We start from the raw sequence: 26,855 nt of genomic DNA, 5'->3' as shown, positions 1-26,855 counted from the left end.
ATGTAATCAAGATCAGCAAATTATATTAAGATGTTTCTTTTTGTGAAAGCAAATAAATTACTTAAAGTTAGTAATTTAAGTTATTAAAGTAATTTGCCTACCCAGCAGGTAGTTCATTTCAAATCCGAATGACTTGTTAAATATTAAGTAGCTGAGGCAAAAGCTGCAAAGAGACTTGGACACTCTGAAACTCTGTGCTGCAATAATCAACTTGGCAGTGGAGTCCACCTCTCTGAGAGGAACTTTTGAACAGAAAGACTCCCTCTCCTATCCTCACTTCTTTACCTCCTCCTTCTCCATATGGTCTTCATGAGACCCAGAACCAGTTTCCTGAAGTGGGTCATGCAGGATAAAATAAGTTTTTGAATTTTGATAGGATTTGGCTGCAAAATGCATTTTTAATAATCTTAGGTGCCTTGGCAGCTTCATGCTTTCAAGGACAGCCAGGCACTGATGGGGAGAGGTGTTAGAGGTATACACTTTAAAGTACTGACAGGGTGCTTCTGTCCCTTCATGGCTCCAGATTTAGCTGTTTGTGTGCTCGGATTTAAAATATAATACCCAGACTAAATTTTTCAATAAGGACCAACACAGAACTTTCTATGTGACTAGAAAAAGAGGGAAATGGAGATTAAGTTTATTTTCCAATTATTATATACTGTTTTTGGAACACAAACATTCATGCTATTGGGGAGAGCTGTCAGGTGGCCGGGGCTGGAGCTCCTGCCCTGTGAACAGAGGCTGAGGGACAGGTACGATCCCTTCTGGCTAAGAGCCTGTGAGGAGGCAATGAGGACGGGGCTAGTCTTTTCACAGCAGTGCACAGTAGGAGAGGGAGAGACAACGGGTATAAATTGAAACATGGGAGATTCAGGCTGAAAAAAGAAGCCTTTTCCTTACTTTCCCATCACTGTCTAACTACTTGAATATGTTGCCCAACTCAGTCTGTCACCCCATGCTGATTCTTATTTTTAAAAAGAAGGAGTATGTTTTTCCTTATGATGAAGCTGGGCTGATGCTGGGTGATGCCTCAAGCTGGACTCCTGTGCTTTTTGCAAGGAAAGCCAAACTCAGAGGGATCCAGTGACAGGCGTCTGTCCCCAGTCCCACGGGGACACTGTCTGCTGATGCTCATGGTAACAACAAAAATATCTTGTTTTTTTTAATTCAAATGTCAGTTGCAGAAGAATGATTTAGGTAATGTGCTTACCTAATGTCACTAAAGACCACAGAAGGACAAGTTTCGTAAGCTTTTCAAGTCAAAGTAGATGTTTAAAGAAATGTAGGAAAGAAGCCAGTTATTCCTGGGAGAGGTGCTTCTACTTTTGAGAACAGTGAGTTTGGAGAGTGTGGCTGTGTTATTCACAGAAAAACGGACGATAAAAGTTCTCCTTCCTGAGGCACTGGTCATCCCAGAGGAAGCAATATGAAGCCTAGTCAGTGATATAGTAAACTACAGCTCATGAAGACCACCTTCACCATTGCGGGTATGAATCTCCAGCCTAGATGACCCACTATAAAAGCCATGATCAAAAATATAACCAAATCTTATGGACCAGTATAGGTTCAAGATATCTTTTTTCCTTCACCAGCCTGAAAAACTGCAGTGGACAAACAGGAGGCATTTTTAGCAGAGGCATATCTGCTCTGCCTGTCCCCTTGCCACCCAAGAGAAAGTGGCCTGTGTGCTGTGCATCACGGGTTGTGGGTGCTGGCAGCTGGGAGCAGCATGGAGGTTGTGGTGCCCAGGCTGGTGGTGGGGTCTTGTCTCAGCAAAGGTCCATGGCTACTCTCCATTCAGGGAAGATGGGAGCTGGCATTAAATGTCCCCTCTTGACCACATCCCTGCCAGCAGGATCACCTAGGCCGGTTGACTATTCTGCCCTTTTCCAGGTACAGAGCTAAAATATGAGGACCATATTAGCAGCTTAGCACCTGACTAAATGTTTTGTGAGAAAGGCAGGAAAAAAAGCAACTTACTTTGTCTCAGTGGGAAATCCATGTAGAAAATATCAAAGTTGGCAAATTTCTCAGATCTCGCTATTTCTTTCAGGACGTTGGAAAGTTGTAACGCTCTCTGCAAAAAATCAAGTGATTTAATGACTATTCATTGCTATTTATGCTGCTTTGCATGGATTCAGCTTTCATCACTGAAGTGCAGCCAGGAATTTGATAGCTAATATTGCTCTTTCAGCTGGGGGAAAGGAGGTGAAATGGGGCTCTTCATCATAACATGAACTTGCATGAACACCACCAGCCTTTGAGCTACCCAGTTCATCATGCAACATGTCCTTGCAGGTTACATTGAGGCCTCAGCTGATTTTGTAAGTTTAATACAGTATATGCTTATTTTACTGGAGACCTCTTTTAGTAGTGTCCCTAAGCTTATATAAATATTCTGAACTTCTCAGTTTTGGAGCCTCTTGATGAGTGGTAGCCCAGTAATTTTCATTTCTTCTAAAGAAACCCAAAACTTTTCTGCAACAGAAATGTTCTGTTTTCATATTGTCCTTCCTGCTACTGTGTTGTGGATGCTAATGTTTATCTATGTAGACCAAATTCCACCTTACTTTCAGCAGAGTAAATTACCTTCACTAAGTGTCTGCCTAACTGATACATCCAGTGTAATTTCTACAGCCATAACAGAGATCAGGATCTCCTAAATATTTAAATTGTGCAGTTTGGATAATAACATAGACAATTAGTTTCAGACAAGGGCTCAAAAAGATTAATTCATACCCTGCAGGCATATGCATTGTTCATGGACAGAAGTTACATGTACTCTATATTCTGTATTGTTGGTATGAATATATAAACTGTAATCCTGCTAAGATTTAGGAATCTGTTTAATTGCCTTCTCTGAAGTCAAGAGGGACAGGGCACAAAATGAAATACATATGTAAGCTTTGGTTAAATTAAGGCAATATTTTGTTGTTTAGTGAATGCAAATATTAATACAACTATACACAGAGATGATACCTTTGATAACATTTGGTTACTGTCTCTTTTACATGACTGCAGGGGATTCCTGGAATTAAAAATCAGTTTGTACCATAACAAAATTAGTGGCTGGTATTATGTGTCATTTACTTCTGCAGCCAGATTTTTAGGGTGAGTTTTAAGACATCTCTGTTCTGTCTGTTCCCATTCCTGCACTGAGCCTGGATGCTCCCTGGTCACACCATCTGATGATTAAGTTCTCAGAAATGTGTCTGAGGAAGATTAGCACAAATCTCAAATGGAAAAAGGGTAAAACTCTTGCTCACAGGACCTGCTCCCATTGGCAGCAAAATCTATGTAGCCAGCTTGTCATACCAACAGCTACTTGATTCACAAGCCTTTTCTTCCTTATCAGGTATGTTTTCTTCTTAAAGAACATGAACCTGAACAGTTTTGTCTTGGGGAGATCACATCCCTTGAGAATAAATTTGGACAGCTGAGAGGTTATAACAGGAATACCTTTACGAATCCTTCACTTGAGCATGCTGCCTCCCAGAGCCTGAGAGGCATTTGAAAGGATGGGTGCAGATGTTTCCTCATTTTCTTCTCATCATTGGAAGAAAAAAGTGTGCTGAGGTAACTGGGCTTATATCCTCAATGTATATGCAAGAGGGTGGCCCCCTGTTGTTAAGACTTACCTCTGAGGTCAAATTCCTGAGGGTCTCATTGGGGGTCAGCCAGCCGCTGCAGGGGCTCACCTGGGCAGGCATTGGGAGAGGGGCTTTAGTAGTGGGCCAAGAGGAAAAGGGGACTAGTAAGCTACAGCCAGGCACCTTACCTGGAGGCAGTCAAGGAAAGAATAAATTTGACTGTATGTGACATCCCTGTTCAGCTGCCCTGCAAAGCATAGAGAGGAAAAGTTCATGTGCCTGATGGCCAAATGCATCTTCATTTTTCAAGTCTGTGAATTCCCATGCACTACACCCCTGGGTGGGGAGAGGCACCCCAGGAGCACCACCCCACCTCCCACCCTTGGGTTACCCTCCCACCACCCTAGCTGGGGTGCAATAGAGGTGGCACCAATGCATTCCTCCTGCCAAGTGTCCATGTCTCCACAGAGCTGCTTTTGCTTCTCCTGCATCCCTCTCCTGCCTTTCGTAGGTGATTTGTCTCACATGTGGGGTTAGTCATCACAGCCTATGCCAATTTCTGAAGTGCATGACTGATATTTTTTCCATTAACGTGTCTCTCACTCGCCATAGAAATGCAGGGTTTGCAAAGTAGAAGGATGCCTGTGTACACTCGCATTTACCTCACAGAGGTTAGCCTCAAAAGGGAGAAACAATTTTGCTGTCATTGAGGGAACTGGATATGTTTGTGTGGGTGAGCAAATTCAAGTACCAAGTCAAACACCCAGCTGACATTCCCTAAAATTCGCTGTGCTATGCAATAGCCTGGCTTGCTGAGAAAATTCTCCATTTTCTTGATCTTTTTGCTTCTTTGGTAGCTACAGCTAAGATGGGAATTAAATGGCCACGCAGTTGTCTGAGTTTGTAGCGCACTGATCATTATGTCAGATTTGCAGTTCCTAAAACAACAATAAAAATGTCATATTTCAGTACTTCATAAATATCAAAGTATAATCTCTACCAAGTGAAATGGGCTCCTCAGGTTGCTTTACAGTGGCTCCCTGATACAGATGTGATTCATGCCTATCACACAGCTGCCCATCATCCAGCAGCAGTATCAGCTGCCCAGGGAACAAATGAGGAGAAGTTCAAAGATCTAGTGTCACTCCTGAATATCAGGAATGCCCCAGGCCCCTATAGCCTGAAGCACTGGGCCCTGGGATGGGCTGTCAGGGGGACCAGGGATTTGGCTGAAAGCCAGACTGGTGTCTGGTCACGCCTGACTGACTGGCAGCCAAATGGGGAAACCTGCTCACAGCCCATCGGAGAATCTGCCAGAAGGGATCCTTTGCTGCAAAACATGTTGCTTAGGATTAATTGGGTCCCTTTAAGGCAAATCAGCCCCTCTGAAAGATTTCCAGCTGGTTCTGTAGTTAATCACTCCTGATTTGACTGGTGCCAAAAAATGCTATGTATTGTCTCTGATAATTAGATATCCAGTAGAGGAACCATCCCTGTGATAAACATGCACTCAAGGAGAGAAATGGGTTTATGTGACTGGAAAATAATTATCGCAGGTTTCCCTTGCCCTAAAAGGGGCAAGAGTTTCTCTTTTTTTTTTTTTTTTTTTTTTTTTTTTTTTTCCATTGGTAGCAGTATGGTGCTTATTAGAGAAAAATACAACAAGGTATCAGGAATAGAAATGGAAAAGATGTGGACCTGCCAGCAGTGATTGGGGAATCTTGGGGAAACCACAGCACAGATTCTGCTGACAGCTGTGGTTGCCAAAATCATCTGCATTTCTGATCTACCATTTTAATGATGTAGTTTAACTTCTCTCTTTCTTTGCTGATGAGAACAAAGATGAAAACAACTTCTTGCTTGTTAGATGCAAAAGAGATTCCTTTACACAAATACAAATAAGTACATGTTTTTGGTCTAAAATTTGGCAGTGGAATGGCATCTTGTACACACTCTTGACTCAAGACCAAGGGACTTGCTTCTTCTGTTGGCGTAAAAACTTCCTTTGCTACCTGCATAAAGTATTTTGCATTCTTTATACACTGCATGGTGCTATGAACTTGCAGAGAAGGGGTTCTGCAACCAGCTTCCAAGCTTCCCCACCCCCCAACATCCCACATTTCCACACTGACCTCAGAGGCACAGCTATCAGACTAACCAAGGATGGATGTCACACTTCAGTGCAAATGAATGAAGCATCCTGAGATGATATTCGTCCTTGCTGCTTGGCACAGGATGAAGCCAAGGAGCAAGTGGTCTGCTAATGGTCAGATGTACAGCTTCGTTCACACCCTGAGATGACAGGCTCCCAAAGGCAGCCTGCAAATCTCTGAAAAAAAATGCCCCAAAGCTCTTTACAGCAACTACACTCTGAGGGAACGGCCCAAAACACGCCTGCACATGGTGTGAGGTTTCAGTCATTACACCTGTAGGCAGTGTAGGAGGTGGCAGGCACCCAGGAGGAAAATTTATTTCTCTAATATATAACCAGTCTTTTGCAATCCCCTGACTTAATCTTCTGTTCTGGTCCACGTCCAATTTTACCATAACATCCACCAATCAGTGAATGGAGGTATTAACTAAATGTCCAGCTCCACCTGTAACAACAATGAGGATTAAGTGCAGGCAGGCTGTCCATGATTTCGGGCCAAGGCTGAGGCAGAACATCTTGTTTCCACATCTACAGAATGTGGTGAGGCTGTTTGGGAGCTGAGTAGGTCTCGCTGGTGGGGGAACAGGGCAGGATAGGGATCTGTCCTGTCGTGCAGTGGGGATGGTAAGAAGTGTCATTCCGACTTTGCTGCACAGCCAATATCTGACTCATATTTCTCAGATCTTCCCCACTCTGTCAGGTTTGCTTGAAAGTCTCAATAGATCCATAAATTATTTAGAGAGCAAAGGCAACATGAGCAGACAGATAACCAGGAGAAGCCCCACACCACCTCATATTTACCTAGGGGATGGTATCTGTCATGCAGGTTATCCCAGAGGAAGCGACCATCTACCAAGCCTGTTAAAATCACATGGCTGCCGTTTGGAAGACGGGAGTCCAGGTATCGCAGAGCTTGCATCACGTTGGAGAGCATTTCTTTGGGTGTAGTCATGTGGGCCAGTGTGTCACGGTTCCTAAAGAAGAAGATGCCAATAGGACATTGAGTCGGGCAATGCTGTGGCTCCAAAAAGGCACCTGAAACAGGGCCATTTTCTTTATTTGCTGCACTTCCACATTAAGTCAGATAAATAAAACCTTATAAAAATGATGCCATGTGTTCTGGTTTCTCACTAATATTACCAAAATCTGATGTGATATAGAAACCTCCCTCCCTTGGTGTAACCTGTCTCTCTAAAAACACAGATGTGTTCTTTTTTTATAGAGTGGACTCCTTTTGTGGGTTAACCCCAGTGGGCAGCTAAGCACCACAAAGCTACTCACTCACTTCACCCCCACTCTACCCAGTGAGACAGGGGAAGAAGAAAGACAGAGTAAAAGCAAGAAAACTTAGGGGTCAAGATAAAAAAACCAAAACAAACCAGTTATTGTTCAGAAAGTGAAGGAAAAAATAAAAGGAGAGAAGAAGCAAGCAAAAGAAGGAATGCAAAGACAATCCCTCATCACCTCCTGGATAGACCAACACCTGGCCAGTTGCTGAAAAAAGATGGTTAACCTCCCTAAAATACCCTCTTCTCCCTCTTCATTGCTGAGCATGATGTTACATGGCACGGACTCTCCCTTTAGTCAGTTTGGGTCATCGCCCCAGTTGTGACCCTCCCAGGCTCTTTTGCAGCCCCAGTCTATTCACGCAGGGGGCAGAATGAGGAACAGAGAGGGCCCCAATGCTGTGCAAACACTAGACAGCAATAGCTAAAACAGTATTGTGTTATTAACATTGATTTTGTCAAAAAATCTAAACCGCAGCACCATAGGAGCTGCAATGAAGAAAATTATCTCCATCCTAGCCAGGCCCAGCACACTTTCATAAAGAAAAAAGGCTTAGATCACCTACTGGAATTATCATTTGCAAATGAGTTAGTTTTTATTTACAGTGCAGAGAGGCAAATCAGAGCCATGAAGCCAACTATGACCACATGTTTTGTGGCTCACTCTCAGGCACGAACCTCTTCAAGCCAGAGTCCCAGGCTCAGGTTTATGCTTCCTCTCTTGCATTTAGCTGTAATTGCTGCAGGAGAGGTGGGGGGAAATTAAATCCTGAAGTTGAAATACGTTTCAATTTATATAAGAAAAACAAGCAACCCAAACCACCCCAGGCTGCCTAGAGAACACTGTTCTAATTATGTTATTAAAAACCCCACTTTATTACAGAAAAAGCATTCACCCATTTTCTCTCTGAGAGCTATTGCCACATTCTCTTGGCGCACATGCCCGTAACAGGGTCTGAAAGCAAGGGGGTGATCACAGCCATAGGAAGGCTGTCCCATCCCAGCAAGAGAGGATCCATGGGTCTCTGGTATGGGGAGGGACCCCAGCTCCGTGACATCTCATTCTGGCAACACCTGGGAGGCAGAGCAGGGCCCACTCTGGGTAAAGGTCTCTCTTTGCCTGGAGATGTGCCATTGGCCTGTCTCAGAGTGAAGAGTCAGTGGGATGGAAATCAGGACACCATTGTAAGTTTTCACAAACGCCGGAAAGTCCAGGTTGGCCACGGCTCCCTTGGGGCACACAAAGCAGAGCACGGAAATCAATAAGTTGCCTTTTTTTGAATTGGGAAAGGCAATAAAGACATGTGTTTGCAACACAAGCTTTTATAAGAGCCCCCAGACACAGCAGCAAGGGTACCATAGTTGGGATTTGGAGCACATCAACATCCGTGACCACGCGTGTCATGGACCAAGCACCTTGGGAAGCAGTCTCTCATGACAGTTTTCATTCTGTCTCGGTGCTGTGGTTCAGCTGACGAAGGCATTCAGGGAGAAAACCTCAGCACCTGCTGGGGACCTGATTGTGTTGCTCAGGAAGAAAGACAGGGGATGTCCTTCCAAGCAGCAAGATTGTACTAATGTTCACTCTCACTGTTTTAGCGGTTCCCACATTTTCTCCTTGTAGGGTAGAAGGGAAGCAATCACCTTAGCAGCCAGGAGGCTCCATCCAGGTCCTTTCCATGGGAAAGACCCTAAATCTCTTTCATGGCTTCCCATGGGTAAGAGAAGGGCAAACCTGGTGCGTGCAGTGCCAGGTAAACTGCTGAGGAATAGGGTCAGATTCCTTGTCAGTGAACACCACAGAAGTAGGAGCTTTCCAAAGCACTGTTGTTCTGTCTCCAGGCATTAGAAATGTCTGGGCTCAGATGGGGGGAAAGGGTGCTGAGTCCTATATGGGACAACCACGTTCCCTAACAAGGATTCGGGATTCTTCATTGAGCTGCATTTTGCACACAAAATAATAATTGGGCGAGTTTCCTGGATGCAGAAATTTATCTTAATGCAGCATGTGCTGCTGAAGCATTTGAGACTTTCTGATTAGGGAGAACTGAAAAACAGCATTAAGATTCAGGTTTATCCTTGTGACAGCCACCCAAGGAAGCTACTTCTGAGATAAGACTGTGGTTTTGCCCTGAAATTACTTAATTTCGCCTACAGGTGTTGCAGCACTTGATTTCAAAATACTGCTCTGATGCAAGGCCTCTATTGCAAGTAAACATGTCATTGTAAGCCAAAATTAATATGATATTCATAATTCCACTTTCTCTTGTCATACACTGTTGAAGTCATGCCGATATTTCAGTCCATTTCTTCACATTTCCTTTCTATGCCAGGTTATGAAATTAAAACCAAACACGAAGAAAGCCATTTTATAGGCATATTAGATTTGAGCTCTGCCAGAAGGACTTCAAGGTGCCTGGATGAGCCTACTGTGGTACCATCACCTCATTCTCCTGCAAGTCAGCAGCCCATGAGAGCCTCTGCCCACCTGGGACCTTTGGAAGCTGATGTTGCCTCCGGTTCACTGTGTCAGAGCACAGGAAGCAGACGTTAATGTTAGGATTCCTGCTGCATTGGATCTGGGACCCCCACAACACAGAAGTACACAGTAAAATTGTTGGATGTGCACAGAGCTCCTGGATATTCTAACATCGTTGGTACTCTAGCTGTGCACACATATAGAACAGACAGCCTCATGCAATCTGTGCTAAGCTTTTCCAGTTCTCCTCTGTCACAGGGACCTCCTGCAGTCCCTTCTAACAGTGTCTGGTATAGTCCACACACAGCTCTCCACCCTTCTTCTGCAGTGTTTGTGAGCCTGGCCTGCCACATCCTATAGGGCAGCAACTCTCCCTCTCCCTAACCCCAACCCAAATAAATACTTCCCCAGCAAATGTTCCAGCCATCCAGCTGCTTTCCAGCCACATGCTGTTACATGCCCAGGGTTTGGGCCATGGGCACACAGGGCCAGCTGAGTTGTGACATGCCGCACACACACATTCACACATGGCACATGCACGTACGTGCAGAGCTGGATCCACAGCAGAGCAGTTCAGCTCCAGCTCACTGCAGAGGAGTGGGATGCCCACAGCATGAGGGCTAGAGGTGTTGCCTGCTCACATACTACTTTTAGGGCCAGAGAGGTGCAGCAGCTCTTTGGTGCTGATAGTCTTACAACAAGGGAGCATTATGCTCTTGCTGGCACCAGTGCCACTTTGCACAAATTCCTTTCCCAGCGGGTCCCTGCTCACCCTGCTTTGCTGCTGTCGCCTTTCTGTTTGTTGCAGATGCAATAACTGTAGATCTGTGACAAAGAGGTTGGAGAAATGGGGCCTCACCCCAAATGTAACTAATATGTGCATCAACTCAACAACATTTGAGACTTCTGGTGCTTATTATTTTCTGCTCTGATTTTTTTTGTTCTAGGTCTCTGTGCTCACATTTAAACCTCAGTGGGTTGAGAGATACCATTGCCATCTGTCTTTATTTTTCTAACCCCCCTGTTTGGACACTGCAATATGGAGACTACTGGGAATGTGTAGCACAGGCTGCCAATTTCACTACCTTTTTCCTCTACAAACATCCATATTATTCATTGCCCCACTCTTTGCACAGGGTGAAATACTCGCATTTTAACAACGCTTTGGCTAAGAGCTGTGTCTTTGGTATGCTCAGCACACTGCTCTCTTTTGAAGGCAAGATACAGAATAAGGCCAAGAAGGTTCCATTGTTGCAGTTTAAAGCTGCCCTTGAAGAGGTTTCTATTTGTCAAGCTCTAGGTTTGAAGTCAAGCCCATCAGATGCTCTGCATCCTCTGTAACCTCTCTAGGTACATCAGAGCCAGGGCAGCTACACACAGTGAGTGGATACTGAAATCTCTGTCCACTGTACAACTCAATGGAAACAGCACATTCTACAAAAGCTGCAGAATCTTTCCTTGCTGGAGCCACAGGGGTCACTAAAGCCTGATAGCCTCTTTTGATGCTGTGAATGTTTTGTAAGTAAACAAACAAAAAACAGTAGAGAGAATTTGAGCAGACAAAAGTGTCTCTGCCAGGTAATGGATGCTGGGTTAAAAAGACAGCAGAATTTCAAGTAAGTAATAAATACTGTTCTGGAAGGTTTTGGAATATACCAAATGGGTGAGGCAAGGTCAAAATGGTTTAAACTTCTGGAAAATTTCTTTTTACTTCAGGCAAGAGTAGAAAGCAGTGTTAGAGACATAGTAAGTGAAAGACATGGCAACCTGCAGAATGAGGAATAAAACAAAGGAAAAACAGGAGCTTTTAGCAAAGGCAGTGACACAGCAGAATTGAAATATGTGCATAAAAGAGCCTAGGCCAAACCTGGGAGAAGACACCTTGAAAATATCCGTGGCAGTAGACATGGACTTCAGCAAAGATGCCTTTTCTTTTTTGAAAGGGATGGTGGGGTGGGGCAGGGAGGAGAGGGGGGTTTATCACCCTGATGGTGGATGTAATGATACCTCCATAAGCTTCTCAGTAAACAGATCCCCAGAACAGTCTTGTCAGCAAGTAGTAAGGGGCCTGTGACTGATTTTCCCACTAAGATGGCATTGCTTTTGAGGATTTGTGTGTCCTTCCACTGACAGGACTGTGGTGCTGAGGAAAAATTTGGCAGTTCTGGGCAAGGATGCAGAGAGAGCATGAGCACCAGACGGCAAAGATTTCATTGGAGGTTATTTCTGTGTGCTGCCTGAATGTGGCTAGGGCAATGGTGGCATCAGGAAAGGACCTAAAAGGTGGGCCCTGTGGTACCACTTCTGCCCTGGGTGAGGGCTTCCAGGTGCTGCAGTGTCAGGGGAGGTCCTGCCTGGCTTTGGACATCCTCATCTGGAGAACAACACCTGACAAGCAAAATTTCAACTCATGAACTGCCCGTTAAGAGAAATTGTAGGATACCAAGCCTTGCTATTTTACTGGCCAAGTTTGAATAGCTCCAGCTTCCTTATACAACGTGCGGGTGAGAGTTTTCAATAGCTTTAGAAGGAAACTCAGCTGAGTGTGTGGCATTTATTAAAACGAGTGTTTTGAAAGCCTCCATGTAAATCAGATATATTTTTTCAACATACAAGAAAAGTTGAAGATTGATCATGGTGAAAATAATGTTGCACTAGCAACAGCACTCAGACCTTCTTCAAAACCAAAACTGTGGTATGGATGTCCTCTGCATTTGCCTGGTTGCAAGGTGTTTTCTGCCCTTCCATACCTGGAGGAAGGGAAGCATCTAACTAGTGACCTCTTGGTGACCCTGTGACATTATCCATTCTGGGTAATGTCAGAATTATTAGTTTTGAAAGCTTCAGTTCATTCTCCTGCAGAGCTTATGATGTGAGTAAACCCGGAAAGACAAAACACCTCATCAGAAAAGCACAGCAAAGACTGCAGGCAGTGTGCAGCAGAGGCAGGGTAAAATGGACCTAGACAGGGGACCATGTTGTGATTCTTCAGAAATGATAAATCAGTCACGCTCTCCCTCCTGACAGGAGGTGACACACTGGATAAGACTCTATACATGCTTTTAAACTCTTCTCTCCCCCTCCCCCCTGTTGTTGTTATTATTAATTTCCTCTGCTAAGTTATAAATTATTACTTCAGACACGCCATGGGTCACTTTATGACTGGCTACAAAAAAAGGAAATTAAAGACAAGGTCCAAATGGCGACTGATAGGTGCTTATGACAAATGTAGGTAAGGCAACAACCAGCATTTTCAGCAGAAAATTAAGAAAGAAGGATAGACTAAAAGCGAAGAAAAATGCCATCATGGAGAAGCACAAAGCAATGAGACACAAACATCCAAGCAGTAAGCAGTACTCTAAAGAAGTCCAATTTATGCTACCATAAAAGTTCATTAGTTTACACCTTACCCATTGCAGACATCATTCCCAATTGTAGCATAGATAACTATGGCTGGATTGTCCAACAGCTGGTTTCTGGCCAAGCTAAAAGATAAATATGCATCTATATTAATGTGGAAATACGCTCTCAGTGTCTGAGTCACACACCATGCTTGTGTGAGATCACATTTGGAAGTAGCCTGGTTGGATACAGACAGTGCTGAAATGACTACACTCCTATGTTTGGGTTTTATTTTTCACTGTAGTTTTATATTTTAGTAAAGTGTCTTAAACATATCCTTTTTTATCTCTTTTTTGCCCCTAGTGGACTGTAGTTTCATTGTGAGGCAAAGACATGAACCAAAATGTTTTTTTTTTAATTAGAGATGGGAGAGGAAGACAATGTTTGGCTGACAACTAAGTCTATGAGCAGAATTGAACTCAAGGTCGAATCAGGATGTGGTTTGAAGCTCAGTGCTAGAGGGCAAGGATTCTTTACTACTTTTTTTCTGGAGGAGAGAACAATAAAAATCCTTGGCATATGAACTAAAGTAAACTAAACCTGACTCAGCCATAGCCCACCTAAATTCATCTGAAAAGGAGAGTTGCTGCCTCTCACTATCCAGTAGATATACAGTTATATTCATATGGAGATAACAGTGGACTTACCTGTGTGTGTACATTACTACACACACTTAAGGGGACACAAAGCGTAGATGTATGGAAAGGTTTAGTCTCTTCCCTAAGATCACTGGAAATGCCCCACTGGCTTTACTGAGCCAAGTTCAAGGTCCTGGAGATGGTGACATCCACTCTTTAAAATAGTTTTTCTTCTTTTTATTAATGTTTATAACAGAGAAGAAACAGCCATCACTTCAGAGCACACAGGTCAAGGGAAGCTGTGCTTCTTAGAACATTATTGTGGATAATATATTCCTTAAAGTGCCTGTGCTTTTTAGAGCACTTGTGGATAGTATATTCCTTACAGGGTTTTGCATGTTTCTTTCAGAGAAGCAGAACTCTATTAATGCTTCTGTACCCTGAGTTAGCACTTGAATCCCATTAAACACTCACCTTTTTATTAAATAGAGGAGGTTTCCAGAAGAACCACCTGATCACACACAGTGAGAATAAGAGAATTAGTACAACATTGTTATAGTGACACCCCCCCACACACAAAAAAACCCCAACTAAAACCCAAAGTGCAAACCCCAAGTTAATTGCATATTTCCAAGAATGTAGAAGCACTAAAAATAAAAATGGAACAAGAAATCATCTCTGTAATACTTTTAGGTGCTGGCATTAAGAAGTAAAGTTAAATCCAGGGACCTCCTGCCTTTACCTGAGTCCTACACTTCTGGCTGTATTAAATCAAATACTTTTAAGTGCAGGGTTGTTTTGATCTGGCTTTTAATCCAGATCTGGCAGCTTCTTCCCATCTGTTGAACATAGTAGTCTCTTGTAAACCAGCCAACCTGACTTGTCAACAGTTGTTCTACTTTTAACTTTCCCTATAAATTGCAAAGGGAACTGTTCTCACTCTTCTGAGAGTATGTGTCTCACAGCTATACCACATTGGGACTGATTCAGGTCCTAAACATAGACATCAAGTGCCATTTTTGACATCCCAGACTATCCAAGACACCTGCAGCAGGGCTGGAGTTACACTACAGGATACATGAGAGGTGGTGCACTTCTGGAAAGGCAGCTGAAGATGGGAAAGATACTGTAAAGCATCTTAAATAGCTGTAGACACCAATATTTGGGTTTCTGCATTGCTCTCCCTACAAGTGTCAGACTTACAAAAAGTAGTATTAGACCAGCTGCACTCCTCCCAAGAAGCTGTGCATTCCAATGGATTGGATGCAAATCTTTCCTACTTGAGGAAAAGAGCTGGCTACACCTAAGCATCTGTGAGCATCTGTAATCTTTCATTTATATTTTGAATGAGAAAGGCATTCCCATTTAGTAAAGTTTTTATGCATTAAATCTACTGTCAGGTCTTTAAAGGCTGTGCATATACATCCCCAGTACACAAATCAAACTCCATCACCTGCAGTATAAGAGTGTTAGCAAACAAGGAGCCAAAAAATACTTTAGGCTTTGTTCAAAATGTGACTAAGGCTGTGACTGCAAGAAGTTCACTGCACAGTAATGCAGAGAAACCTACACTTCAGAGAAGCAGGTCCTACAAGTAGTACTTGCTTTTATTTTGTAGTATTATCACTCTCTCCTCTTTTCTTGCTCCTTCTCCTCTGGTATTACACTCCCTCTATTCTCAGCTCAGCTCTTTCCTGGTCTCTTCTTTTTTCTGCATTGTGCTTCTGAAGCTTGCTTTGAGCAGCAAATCCTGTCCTCCCCGCAGCTCTTGGGAGGAAACTTGTGGACAGAACATCATTAAATCCCTGCTGGATTGGTGTGAGGGAAAGATCTAAGAGATAAACCCCTAAGGTAGCAATAATACACTTTGCATTTTAATAGTGGTGCCTTGGTTATTATCACTCACAGTGATGCCAACCACATATATCAAGGAATCCTTTATGTTTTAAATAATCCAGTTCTTCCAAGCTAAAAATTAATATATCTGTCTGCTACTTCTTTCCTGAGGCTTGCTGATTCAAAAATCCAGCCCGTCTGTTGAGAAGTTCTTTTCAGCAGGATAAGAGCCCCACAAAATCCTTAGAAAATATGGCTTGGAACATAACTACCAGTAGCTTATTTTTTTGTGTTTAATAGCCCTTCTTTCAGCTAGAGTTGAACACCCCCTCTTAAAGCCATTCTGTCACATGGCTCCCTGGACTGAGGCTGCAGTTCTAGCACAAATAAACTAGTGGGACCTCTAGAAATTAAAAATGTATTTACAAAAAAAAAAAAATCCCAATAAGCTGTTGTTGGGTATGTATTAACTCCACAAGCATAGGTAGTTATAAGCAGCTCTGTGGAAAGCACTAACACAGTTACAAATCAAAACATCAAGAAAATGAAAGGGTTTTTAGAAAACAGTTTTCATGGGTAAATTGGGTCTTCAAGGAAGCTTTTGTGATACAGGATGCAATCTGTGATAAAAACATTCAAGATACAAAAAGAGATGAGGCAGAACAGTTACTCTTACACTTTTGAATGTCCCGGAAGCTCTCCCTGGATCTCTCCTGCCTTTCTTTTTGTTTCTTTCCAAATATTTTTATGCCAGTGGGGTTTTTTAGTTTTGGTTGAGGAATCAAGGTTGGGTTTCCTTCTGCTTGTGAGCAACTCTGAATTTCATAAACCTTGGAATACTTGAGCTGCACTTCTATATTTTCTTGCAGTCAAACCTTGCATGGCTGACAGGGAGCAGCACTAAAGTGCACTGAAAAAGCCTGGGTCTGGATAGAACCAAAAGTGGTGCATGGACAAGAAGGCTTATTGACTTCTAATCTTTTACTCCCTTATGTTGTAAAAGCAATTGAAAATATAATGATGCAAAGAAAAAAGTATCTGGTTTTCCCCAAATGAACTTCAAGTGGAATAGAATTTCCAGGACAGATGAAGAAAAAAAAAAAAAGAATTATTGTTTCTTAACTGGTTTCAAAGCCAATGTGAGATAACTGGTGGTTGATGGCTTAGTGACCCATAGCACATGTTAAAAAGGACTAATTTTTCTGGTCAAAGGCAAGAATCCCAAAGAGACAGATGAAACTAAAAATGGTAAAAGAACGTAAAATAGCCATGCTTTGAAATAGCCTACATTATCCAAGTATCTCATGCAAAACATGGACGAGAATTGCAAGAATGTGCTGTAATTATTTAGAAAATCTGAGGTATTCCCTTTTCCCTTGTTTATCTAACCAATTTCACTGTCAGGATGTTTCTATCAAAACAAGGGATCTTCAACAAGTGCTGGAGAACATTTAGAAGAATTTTCTAACTTCACACCTGAGCATTCATGCTAAACCCTCACACCTGGAGATCCCACTCACCCAGTCAAAAACCAGAAATGGCACATAGCTTATCAACCTGTGTGAAGCTGCTGGAAGGAAACACAGCAAAACCAAAAAAAAGCACTATTGAAAATAGTGAACTAACAAAAATTATCTGCAGAACGCTGTTCAGCAAGTCACTCTGACAGAAAACATTGATTAGGACACTGAGGTGCTTGTTGTGCAACCCCAAGCTGTACTTCCACAGTAGCGTCAGAATAGAATAGATTTGTTACAAATTATTAACTTATGTTTCGTATCCCACCCATTTTGTGGGATGCCTGGTGAGCAAAACCGGTCACCCAGAATGAATGTCAGCAATTCTGATATGAGTATATTCACAGGCCATGGGTAACATACTGAGCTGAGGGGCACCCTCCCTAGTCCTGTCCCTCAGCCAGGTGCAGAGGAGGAAAGCGTCCACCATCTCTAGAGGATAATGGGATTTCTTAAGAAAGGGAAGGCAGAAATCCCACTATCACAGAGACTGGGGAACCATTTCTCCAGAGTGAAGACGCATGTCCTGAGAAGGTCAGTGGGGAAAGTTCCTTCATGTTGAGGTCTGACACAGTGCCATCCCTGGGCTCTAGCTCTTGGCTGCACATTTTCCCCACCAGATCATCCTCTCTAGTGACTCATCCTCCCATTGCATACATGTGGGGCTGTGAAGCATCATTTTCAGAGGAAGGTTTAGTTGTCCCAGGTGAGGTTAGGTCAGGCTACTGGCCAACTTTTTGCTTTATTGCCACTGAGAGCAGCTATTTAAATCCTCCCATTCAGGGAAACTATTAAGCCAAATGAGGCAATAAAAGTGAACCTTTACAGTGTAGTGTCAGTGTGATGATTTAGAGAAGACATCGAGGGAAGACATCCTGAGATTTTTCTCTCACTTGTAGCTTTTTCCCTTTTTTAAATTCCCTTCTCAATTTTCTTCAGAGTCTTTTGCCCTGTCACAGGCTCACCTCTTTTTATATCCTGCAGGTGTCTGTAGTGTAAGTGGAAAGGAGATATGTGGAGAGAAAAATGAACGATGCACACAGTGAGAGATTATTTTAAAAAAAAAATCTACAAGGGAATTGGGAAAAGGAGGTGCAGGAGCTACCACTCCCATTAATGTAAGGAGAACAGAACAAGGTAATTAGACTATCATGTACTGAGGTGAACTGGATAGAAATGAGAAGAACCACTCACACCTAGTCATCCATGACCATCTAGTTTGGCCTTTTTTTTTTATTCTCTCAGAAAGCACAACTGGGGGACTGCAAGAGCCATCAACTTTAGTGCCCTGCATCTTACAGGCAAGAAAGTCAGAAACACCTGATTGATGACACCAAACACATTGCAAAACACTTTCACAGAAGACTCGAAGCCTCAGGAGCACCAAGTGTGCCACAGGAAGTAGGAAGACATATGAGAGGCATTGCCAGTGCCATTGGTGCTGGCACCAGAAGGCAATTTTTAAGGTGAAAATTCCCACCTGAGCCTGGAAGAGATTCTTGCATCATGCTACCTGTCTGTGCAACCTCTTCTGCCTGGTAAGATCAGGGAATCATTAGAGTTGGAAGGGACCTCTGGAGATCATCCAGTCCAAGCCTCCTGCCAAGGCAGGGTCACTTAGAGCAGGTTACGCAGGAACTTGTCCAGGTGGGTTTTGAATGTCTCCAGAAAGGGAGACTCCATGACCTCCCTGGGCAACCTTTTTCAGTGCTCTGCCACCTTCAATGCAAAGAAATTCTTCCTCATGTTGAGGTGGAACTTCATGTGTTTTAGTTTATGGCTATTGTTCCTTGTCCTGTCACTGGGCATCACTGAAAAGAGTCTGGCACCATCCTCTTGACACTTGCCTTTGAGATATTTATATGTGTCTGTTTGTCGAAGGTAGGGGCTGAGGCAGACCCTTACAGAAATATTCCAGACATTTAATGAGTTTCTAAGTAGCTCTAGGGGCAGCAGTGCTCCTCACTTGCAGCCAACGTGAATCATCTGTTGGAGAGGAAGAGCATCCCATAAAGCCAAATTATCTACCCGAGGAGAATAAATTTTCCCAAGCTTCTGCAGCCAGTTTTCTGAAGCATGAAAATTAATTAAATACAATGGAAACACAAAGGGATAATCACAACATAATCAAGTGTCTTTTAAACCTGCTGTTGGGAACATCACCTAATCCAAGACACAAAAGCTAACATCATAAACCTCAATTTCTAAGGAGGATTACTGTCACGTCTTCACACAGCCTCTTTGACAAATTTAATTCAACTCTGTCTTGAAACAACTCAGAGTTTCTTGTTTGCCCTTATTCCTCTGTTTTGAGGGTTATTCTAGGTTTTTACTCCTTGTTAGTAACCTTTTTTTTTTTTAAATTTCCTCTCCAAACAGAGGTAGGATTAATGAAAACCCATGTTCTTGTACCAGAACTATCCTTCAGTTTAAACCATTCTTCTCACTCTGTGGTGTTTATACCTCAAAGGGATTCGAAACCATAACACCATTTAATTTTTGCTTTGCTGAAATGCCAGCGTGTCTTCAGAAGTCTCCATTGCCCTAATTCTCTCTAAAGCCCTTTTCTGTATCTATACACACCCAAGTCAGTCCTCCCTAGACAAAAGGGGCTCAAATTCTGAGTTCTTATCAGTGGACTTATATGAGGAAGGACTGTCTCCCTGCCTCTAGAGAAAATGCCGTGTATGATGCATCTTGCAACCTCCTTAGTCTCTTTCCAGTTGATCCTGTACTCCTGATGGTTTCTTGGAATTTCCCTTTGGACCCCAGTGCCTCTGTTCCTCCACCACCTCTGGCTGATGAGCCACTAGTTTACAGACAAATCTCATCACTAGTTCTGTCATAGATGTTTTGTACAATTGCATTTACTGCAATTCCTGTCACTGCTGTTCCCAAGTTCATCTAAATTATTCCTGTGTAAGGATGTGTCCTGCTCTAGGATGGTTAATACTTTACAGTTTTGCATCATTCACAGAAGCTATCAAGCATGTACCCTGGTCTTTGCTCTAAGGTCACCACTCCAAATGTTAAGCTGCATTAGCCTCAGGAGAGATGCACAGAGGACATAGATTCTCTCTCAAACCCACTGCTCTTCCCTGCTTAGGTTTTTCTCTACCCACCTCTTATTTCTTCTAATAATCTTTCTCTTCTTCACTGCACACTGAGGTACCATGCAAAACACTTTCCTTAGTTCTAGGTAGGTCAGGTCTTCTGCATATTTATATGCATATATATATATATGAAAGTTTTTTCATAGAAAGATGTTATGCCAGCCTCACAAAAAAAATTAATTAAAGCATAACAGAGTTCTTTCCTGTCTTTGTCCCACCAGTGCTTTGTTTGTGTCTTTGATTACTTATTTAAAAATCTATTGTAAGAGCACACTGAGATGAGCACCGTTGACCTTCCCAGTTTTGCAGGAGGATCTCTGCTTGCTGGCCCCCAAGGGATGTCTTAGGATGTCATGGACAGCCTTGCTATGAGACTGATGACTGTTTTGTGCTCACTCTGCCTGCTGGTGTGGCAGCCCTAGGAGTCCTCTGTGCTACCATGGGGTGCAGTATAGGGCTCTCTCAGCATTCCCTGTAGGAGTATAGAGCAGAGGAGTGCATGCAAGCAGGGACCATGCCACAGCCTCTGGAGTAGATGGAGAATGGCCCTTTTATCTCTGTCACTATCTTTCTAAATCCCTCATTTTGGCCATAGTCAAAAAAAGGTCCACAGAGTTACAGTGGGGTACACTGGTCTTAATCCGGTGGAAATTCTTAGCGTGTTGATAAAAGGGATCAAGCCACACCCCTCCCTGCTCAGAGCAAGAAGAGAAGGTGCTGAATTGAATAAGTTCTGTTCTCTATTTTTTCCATAAGAAATGCATGCAACTAGGAAGGGGTTTCTCTTTGTTTCTGAAAGATGGTCATTAATGCAGCATCAAGTATCAGCAGTAGCAATGTTAAAAAAAAAAATAATGAAAAAAGTTAACATACCATTTTGGGAAATGTTTTGTAAGTCTCTGTGATTACAGCGATTTCTCTTGCGTAAACGCAGATACAGAGAGTCTGTCCAGCCTCTGAAACAAATTGAGAAAATGCAAACTGCTAAACTCATATGATACTGGTGAAAATAAAGCTGATATTAAAAAAGAAATATGTTCTTGTTTCTAAACAGCTCAGTACCCCAGTTATGTATATACTTCTATTTCATTATCTCTCTTTTTTTGTCGTCATAAATCTTTTTAATCTCGAACAGAGTTGCCTAAAACAAAGCCAAGATATCTTTTCAGAAACTATAAATTGATGGAAAGTTTCTTTGACATTGTTCCCTCCAGGAACAATGCTTTTATGCTGGTCTTTCAGATAATGTTTTTAAAAATCTTTTTGTTACACATCATTTATCAAAACAATCCTGTTGATTGTTCACAAATTGACTTTACAATTGGTTGTTATGGAACAGTAAATAAAAGAGAAAAAATATTGGCAGGGAAATCATTTCCCAACAACATAAATCTTGGACAGATTAATCTGAAAGCAGGTTATGCTTGATTGTGATTAGTTCTCTTCTTTACTTTGCACTGTTGAAAAAATCAAAAAGCAAGTGAAAAGAATAACAGCCCAAAGGTTGATAAGAAGACCAAGCTCCCAGTCAGAAGTACCTGGTCATCTCTATCTGGGCTGGTGATTTTGTGTTTGAACTGAGAAACCGAAGGAATCAGATAAATATTACTGCTTAACAACAACCAACTTGGATGAAGACTAAGATACAGAAGGCAATAATAAGTTTTAAATCAGCAACAAGAAGTAACTACCTGCGTAGAAAAACCTCAGCCAGTCACCATTCAATGGGCCGCGCAAGAAATGCTCAACCTCTTTGGTTTTCAACACAGTGGGCAGGCAGAGGAAGAAGAGCAAACACACCTTCTCATTCAGAGGATATTAGTTAAAAAGTGGTATCCCTGTTTGCTTATCAGGGGGTGGGAAAGATGGACACGGACCACACCAGTTTGTATCTCTGCTTGGGCAGTCTTGAAGTAACTGGTAGCCTCCCACTGCACAGTGCCAGCCAGTCTCCACTGCACTTATTGTGGTGTGGGATTTTGAGCTACTTCTCTTAAAGATACCTTGAAGTCCCAGACAGTTGTTTGATTTTTATTTCTTCCAGAAGTGAAAGAGATTAAAAACTGAACTCTGGACCAAGGCTTGTCACTGACAACTTGGGGGTCAGTTCTAATCTCTGATCATTTGTGAACTTCAGATTCTTTGGAGCCCAGACAAATGCCATGTTTTGAGTGGTTGGACATTGTAACAGATTTTTAAAGGTCAGTTTTGCTATGGCTCTGATAGAGGAGGCTGCATAGATGTTTCCCGTTGGCTTGTCAAGTAGTAAACCATCTTAAAGCAGACACTGTGCGAATGTAGCTGAGGTGGGGAGCCTGGATTTTTTACTGGGAGAAAAAAGGAAGCAAGAAGTGTATGGTGCAACAGATATTTTTCCTGGAAAAGAATATAATTCTGCCAACTTTTTAATTCTGTTGGTAGAGAGCCTCTTCAGGCTTGACTCATGCTTGGTTTGGCATTCAACTCTATTCCTGACCTATCTTACACGAATAAAATAAAAATTGTCTGAAATTCAGGTCCGACCAGGTACTGTTGGTGATTGTACTGTACAGTTCTGGTAGGATTAAAAGGCCTCTTAATGCTGGCCAGACAGATGATTAATAAAATTATGATTTTTTTTTTTTTTTTTTAGTTTAACAGTTAAAACTGCAGGCATTTCAAGTGTTTAGACTTTATTTTCCTTCCTTTTTGGCAGAGACTTCTTTTTTTTCCCATCTATCCCTACATCCTTCCCCATCCACATGAGCCAAGCTAACACAGCAAATTAGGTCACAGACCCTTCCAAATTCTTCTTTTGCTATTTCCATCTAAATGTGTTAAAAAACAAAGGTTGGAGGGAGGAGAGAAAGATTTCCCCCTAAGGAGTTACCATTTATTCCACTGTTTCAGCAGCAGAAAGAAAACCTGAGGAAGAGGGAAAGATTAAAAAAAGAAAAGGGAAATGCTGATTTTTGTTAGTTTCAGCAATGCTCCCCTTCTCTCTTCCCCAGAGTTTTGTAAAGAACAAGATTTTCTCCTTTTAAATTTCAATTTGACCAGTTCTAAAACCTACCTTGAATTTCAGGAAGATCTGGTTATATACTTAAAATATTTTTTAAAAACCCTAAATCCAGCATCAATCTTCATTTTAGAAAGGGTAGAAGCAGATCTGAATCGATTTTTTATCTTTCCTTTAAAGCACTGTCTTGTGAGGTTTTTTTCCTTGCTGTGCTTTGATTGACCTTGAGGCTTGCTGTGACTTGGCCGCCCTCCCTGCTGGTTGTCTTACCCGATAGTGGAATTCAGAAATCCAGTGATCTCTGAGAACTGGGGCCAGTCAAGCTCGTCGCTGAAAGCCATTGGAAGATTAGCAAATGATTTCTGAAAGAGAAATTCTTAAATCAACACAGTTTCGCCCTCACAGACAAAAATCCTTTTAGTAAATTTGAACATTTCTTAGCTGGAGCATTAGCCAGACAGCTGCAATTGTAAATACAGCCAGTAGTGGTAATTATGTATGCATATACTTAAAAAGTTGACTCTTGTAAGGCAGACATATCAAGAGATGGGGGAAGGAAAAGCAGAAGAGATATCTGAATTGCAGCTTCTGGCACCCTTTAATTCTGGAGGAGTCCAAAACTCCTCACGATATGGAGTAGTACGTACTGCAGGTACAGACCACCAAGGCAGCGGTTGTTTGCTCCAGCATCCATCCTGTTGAAAGGTGGGTCAACCTTGGGCACAGGAAGAGATGATAGTGTGATGTCCCCAGAGCATATGGAAGAAGTATAATGTCAAATTCACTCAAAGCTCTCCTGTTCTCTCCAGCAGAATGAGCTGCAAGCATCCAATCCCCTAAAAACCTCTGCCTGGTCCTCACTGCAAATTTTAGAGATGGCACTAAAGCAACAGAGTCAGAGAGGCCCCTGAGCATGGCAGGGAGCAGGGAGAAAAACAGATCATGTGGCATAACCTTCCTGGGAGATACATACATCCTTTAGCCTCCTCTGCTTTCGCTGATATTAGTCCCTAACATTTTTAAAGTGACTGTCTCTGTGAAAGCCTCTTGACAGATGTAAGCCACGTTGCATATTCAAAACACAGTGCCCTGTTCCTTTCCACTTTGATTTCTGAATGTCCCCAAAATCATGAAAGGTTAGAAAAACAGCCTTGATAAATTGTGCCACCTCAGAAGGACGAGAACATGGAGTAAATTTCCGGCATCTGCTAGTCTGGGATACGCTTGCAAAGACAAAAGAATAAATCCAGTGTGCTCATACAGGAAAAACTGCTGATGGAAAAGGTAATAACCAAAAGAAGGTCAAAACATAATACCAGAAAAGTTACAGGCTAGTTTAATCCATATAATTTATTAGCTTCATTTTCTCCCCAAGCAATTGTGGGGTTTCCTTAAGACCTCACTGCTATAAACAACAAGCAGGTGGGTAATTCTTTATCCAGGAGGGTCAGATGTAACTGAGCAGCCATAGAAGAGCTAAATCTTGTGGTCACCACCAAGTTCTCATTCCCAGAAAATTATCATTTAGGCGAATGGGAACTATACTTGGGTTGAGTTTACATCTGTGGATTTTGACTGTAAGAGGATGGAGGGAGATGCAGGGAAAGAGGAAGAAAGGCAAATAAAGGGGGGTTGTGGGGGAAGAAATCCTGAAGCCAAGCTCTGAGCAGTCTAATGCACAGCAGATGCCAGTTTAAAGCATGTAACAGCAGATTTGACCTACTTACAGTATATCTGCATGGGCATATCTTAATTATCTTTCAGTTTGTTCTGTCTTTCACTCTCTCTCACACATATATGTGTCCTTGAGTGTATCCATATATACATATATATCTAAAAATTATTAGTTTTTTTAGGGGTGGAGGGAACCTTCAAATCTGTTAGTTTTGTGTGCAAACAACCACTTAATCCAAGGGCACAGCTATGAGCAGAAGTGGAGGGATACAGTATGGCTTAGCCATTTGCAATATTTCCCTCCTCATAGTTTTGCATTAAAGATGACAGAAATAGTCACTTAGCACAGAAAAAACCAACCCTGCAGATATGATCTCATAAATCACAGCATATGAGAGATATATTATATCAGCATATAATACAAAAAGAGATAAAAATTATTAAATATTTTTAAAACAAATCCTTCTATGACCAATTCTCTCATTATTTCCTGTTGGCACTCAAAAACAATATCTTCATTGGACAAGTCCCAATAACTTTTAACTGTTTGGCTTTTTTTCCCCCTGCAAACTTAGTTAAAATATGAATTAGCCAGAACCTAATTGAGATGCAAATTGGTTTGGAAAGGAACATTTCAGCTCAAAATTATAGTTGTATTTGAAAACTGTATATACATTTAGCATTGACACTTTTCCAACAAAGCACTTAAGGCCAGACTTTTGAAGATATTTCAGTTCCAAAGGGCGGAGATGAGTAGTTAATGGAAATTTCAGAAGAATGCTAGACCTTAAACTCTTCAGCGACATAGTTTGGAAAGTACAGTCTAACAGACTGTGTTTCTCTTAGTCTCAGATGCAAATGTGTCCTACTCTGGAGGTTAAACTACGTTGACCTTTAGCATAAAACTCTTTTGAGTACAGACTTGTCTAAATATCATTCTCTAGACTATTCTGGCTGAGAAACCTACTTCAGCCTACGCATCAGATTTTAGCAGAGAATCAGTAGAAAGTTATTCCAGCCTAGCTCCAAATGCCATATTTTAGCCTCGAATGCTCTAGATTGGTCTCATTTCAATGAATATTCTCATCTCCTAGATGTGTCCTGCCTTGAAATACAGGGTAGCCAAAGCCATGGCTGATGCTAAATGCACGAATGCCAAGCTGTGCTTAAACAGAAGAAGGTTCAGGGTTGCTATGGCAAGAGATTTTCAAAATCAGAACACAAAAGGGCACTGGAAACTTCACACTTATACAAGCCTGTAGAAATGTCAGTCCTGGAAATCCTGAAATATTTGAAACATCCCTTAATATTGTTCAAGTCCTTGTGATAGTATTAAGTACCACAGACAACTTTCTTATTCTAAATATACAAATAAGCAAACCTTAACGCCCTTGAGAAAAGCACAATATATCTTTTTAAAAAGCATGAAAAACATTTCTATTCTGTAAAGCTGCAAGGGGCAGAGGTTTGAAATTAGCAAAACTATAACCTTATTTCCCACAAAATGCGGCACTTTAGTCATCACAGTACTAGCTGGGAGAAACTTGCCTGCATTTCAGTGGATTTAAAGGGAAGCTAGAGAATGTTTTTAATAAGAATTTCACATATCAAACTCCTGTTTTTTCTAGTGGTGCAAAAAAAAAAAAAAAAGTCAGTAGGATGAGGGTTCAGGACATCCTAACTCCACATTTAAAGAAATTATGAATTCTGCTAATAGGAAATAAATACTATGAAACAGTTACTGTAATGAAACCTGAGAACCCTTTGAGTTTTTGGGCAAATAGGTATTCACTGGACTATGGATAAATGCAGGATTTATTTTTCTCTTTATTCAGCATGAAATAGAGATCCAACAGTTTTAAAATTCCTCTTTCTAGAAAGGGTATTATTTCCAGCACATTTGTAAATATATAGTGCTTTTATCTCAAAATAAAATTGTCTCTAAAATGAGAAATAAAAGTTGTTTCTATTCCAAATCTATAACAGAAAAATGCTGCATTTAGTAGCTATTTGGAAGTCAATTGCAAGCAGATGGACAGAGCAGCAGGAGCACAATACCCATTGCTAGACACACCAGTGTTTTCAATATTAGCTTTCCACAAAAACTATCCACCTCCAAAAATCCTCACCAGCATTTCTTCTGCTTTACTAAACCTCATAAAGTGCACACCTACTGCATTACACTTCATTTTTAGTGTAAAAATTTTCAGGTGAAAGGAATGAACATTCA

At 41.9% G+C, this 26,855-nt stretch overlaps 1 protein-coding gene across 1 annotated transcript in view; it reads right to left on the bottom strand.

Annotated features, from left to right (window-relative positions):
* The window catches only part of AOAH (acyloxyacyl hydrolase), an 80,608-nt gene that overhangs the window by 9,655 nt on the left and 44,098 nt on the right, over positions 1 to 26,855 (bottom strand). Inside the window, exons 13-20 of the mRNA XM_027665016.1 lie at positions 23,222 to 23,313; positions 20,827 to 20,909; positions 13,962 to 13,998; positions 12,918 to 12,992; positions 6,544 to 6,716; positions 3,779 to 3,837; positions 3,639 to 3,698; positions 1,981 to 2,077 (exon numbers count right to left, since the gene is read on the bottom strand). Coding sequence (XP_027520817.1) covers positions 1,981 to 2,077; positions 3,639 to 3,698; positions 3,779 to 3,837; positions 6,544 to 6,716; positions 12,918 to 12,992; positions 13,962 to 13,998; positions 20,827 to 20,909; positions 23,222 to 23,313 — 676 coding nt within the window. The remainder of the gene's footprint in view (positions 1 to 1,980; positions 2,078 to 3,638; positions 3,699 to 3,778; positions 3,838 to 6,543; positions 6,717 to 12,917; positions 12,993 to 13,961; positions 13,999 to 20,826; positions 20,910 to 23,221; positions 23,314 to 26,855) is intronic.

Source organism: Corapipo altera, unplaced genomic scaffold (genome assembly GCF_003945725.1).
Source record: "Corapipo altera isolate COAL_440 unplaced genomic scaffold, ASM394572v1 89, whole genome shotgun sequence".
NCBI classification, from domain to species: Eukaryota; Metazoa; Chordata; class Aves; order Passeriformes; family Pipridae; genus Corapipo; species Corapipo altera.
This window is presented reverse-complemented; position numbering and strand designations above follow the sequence as displayed.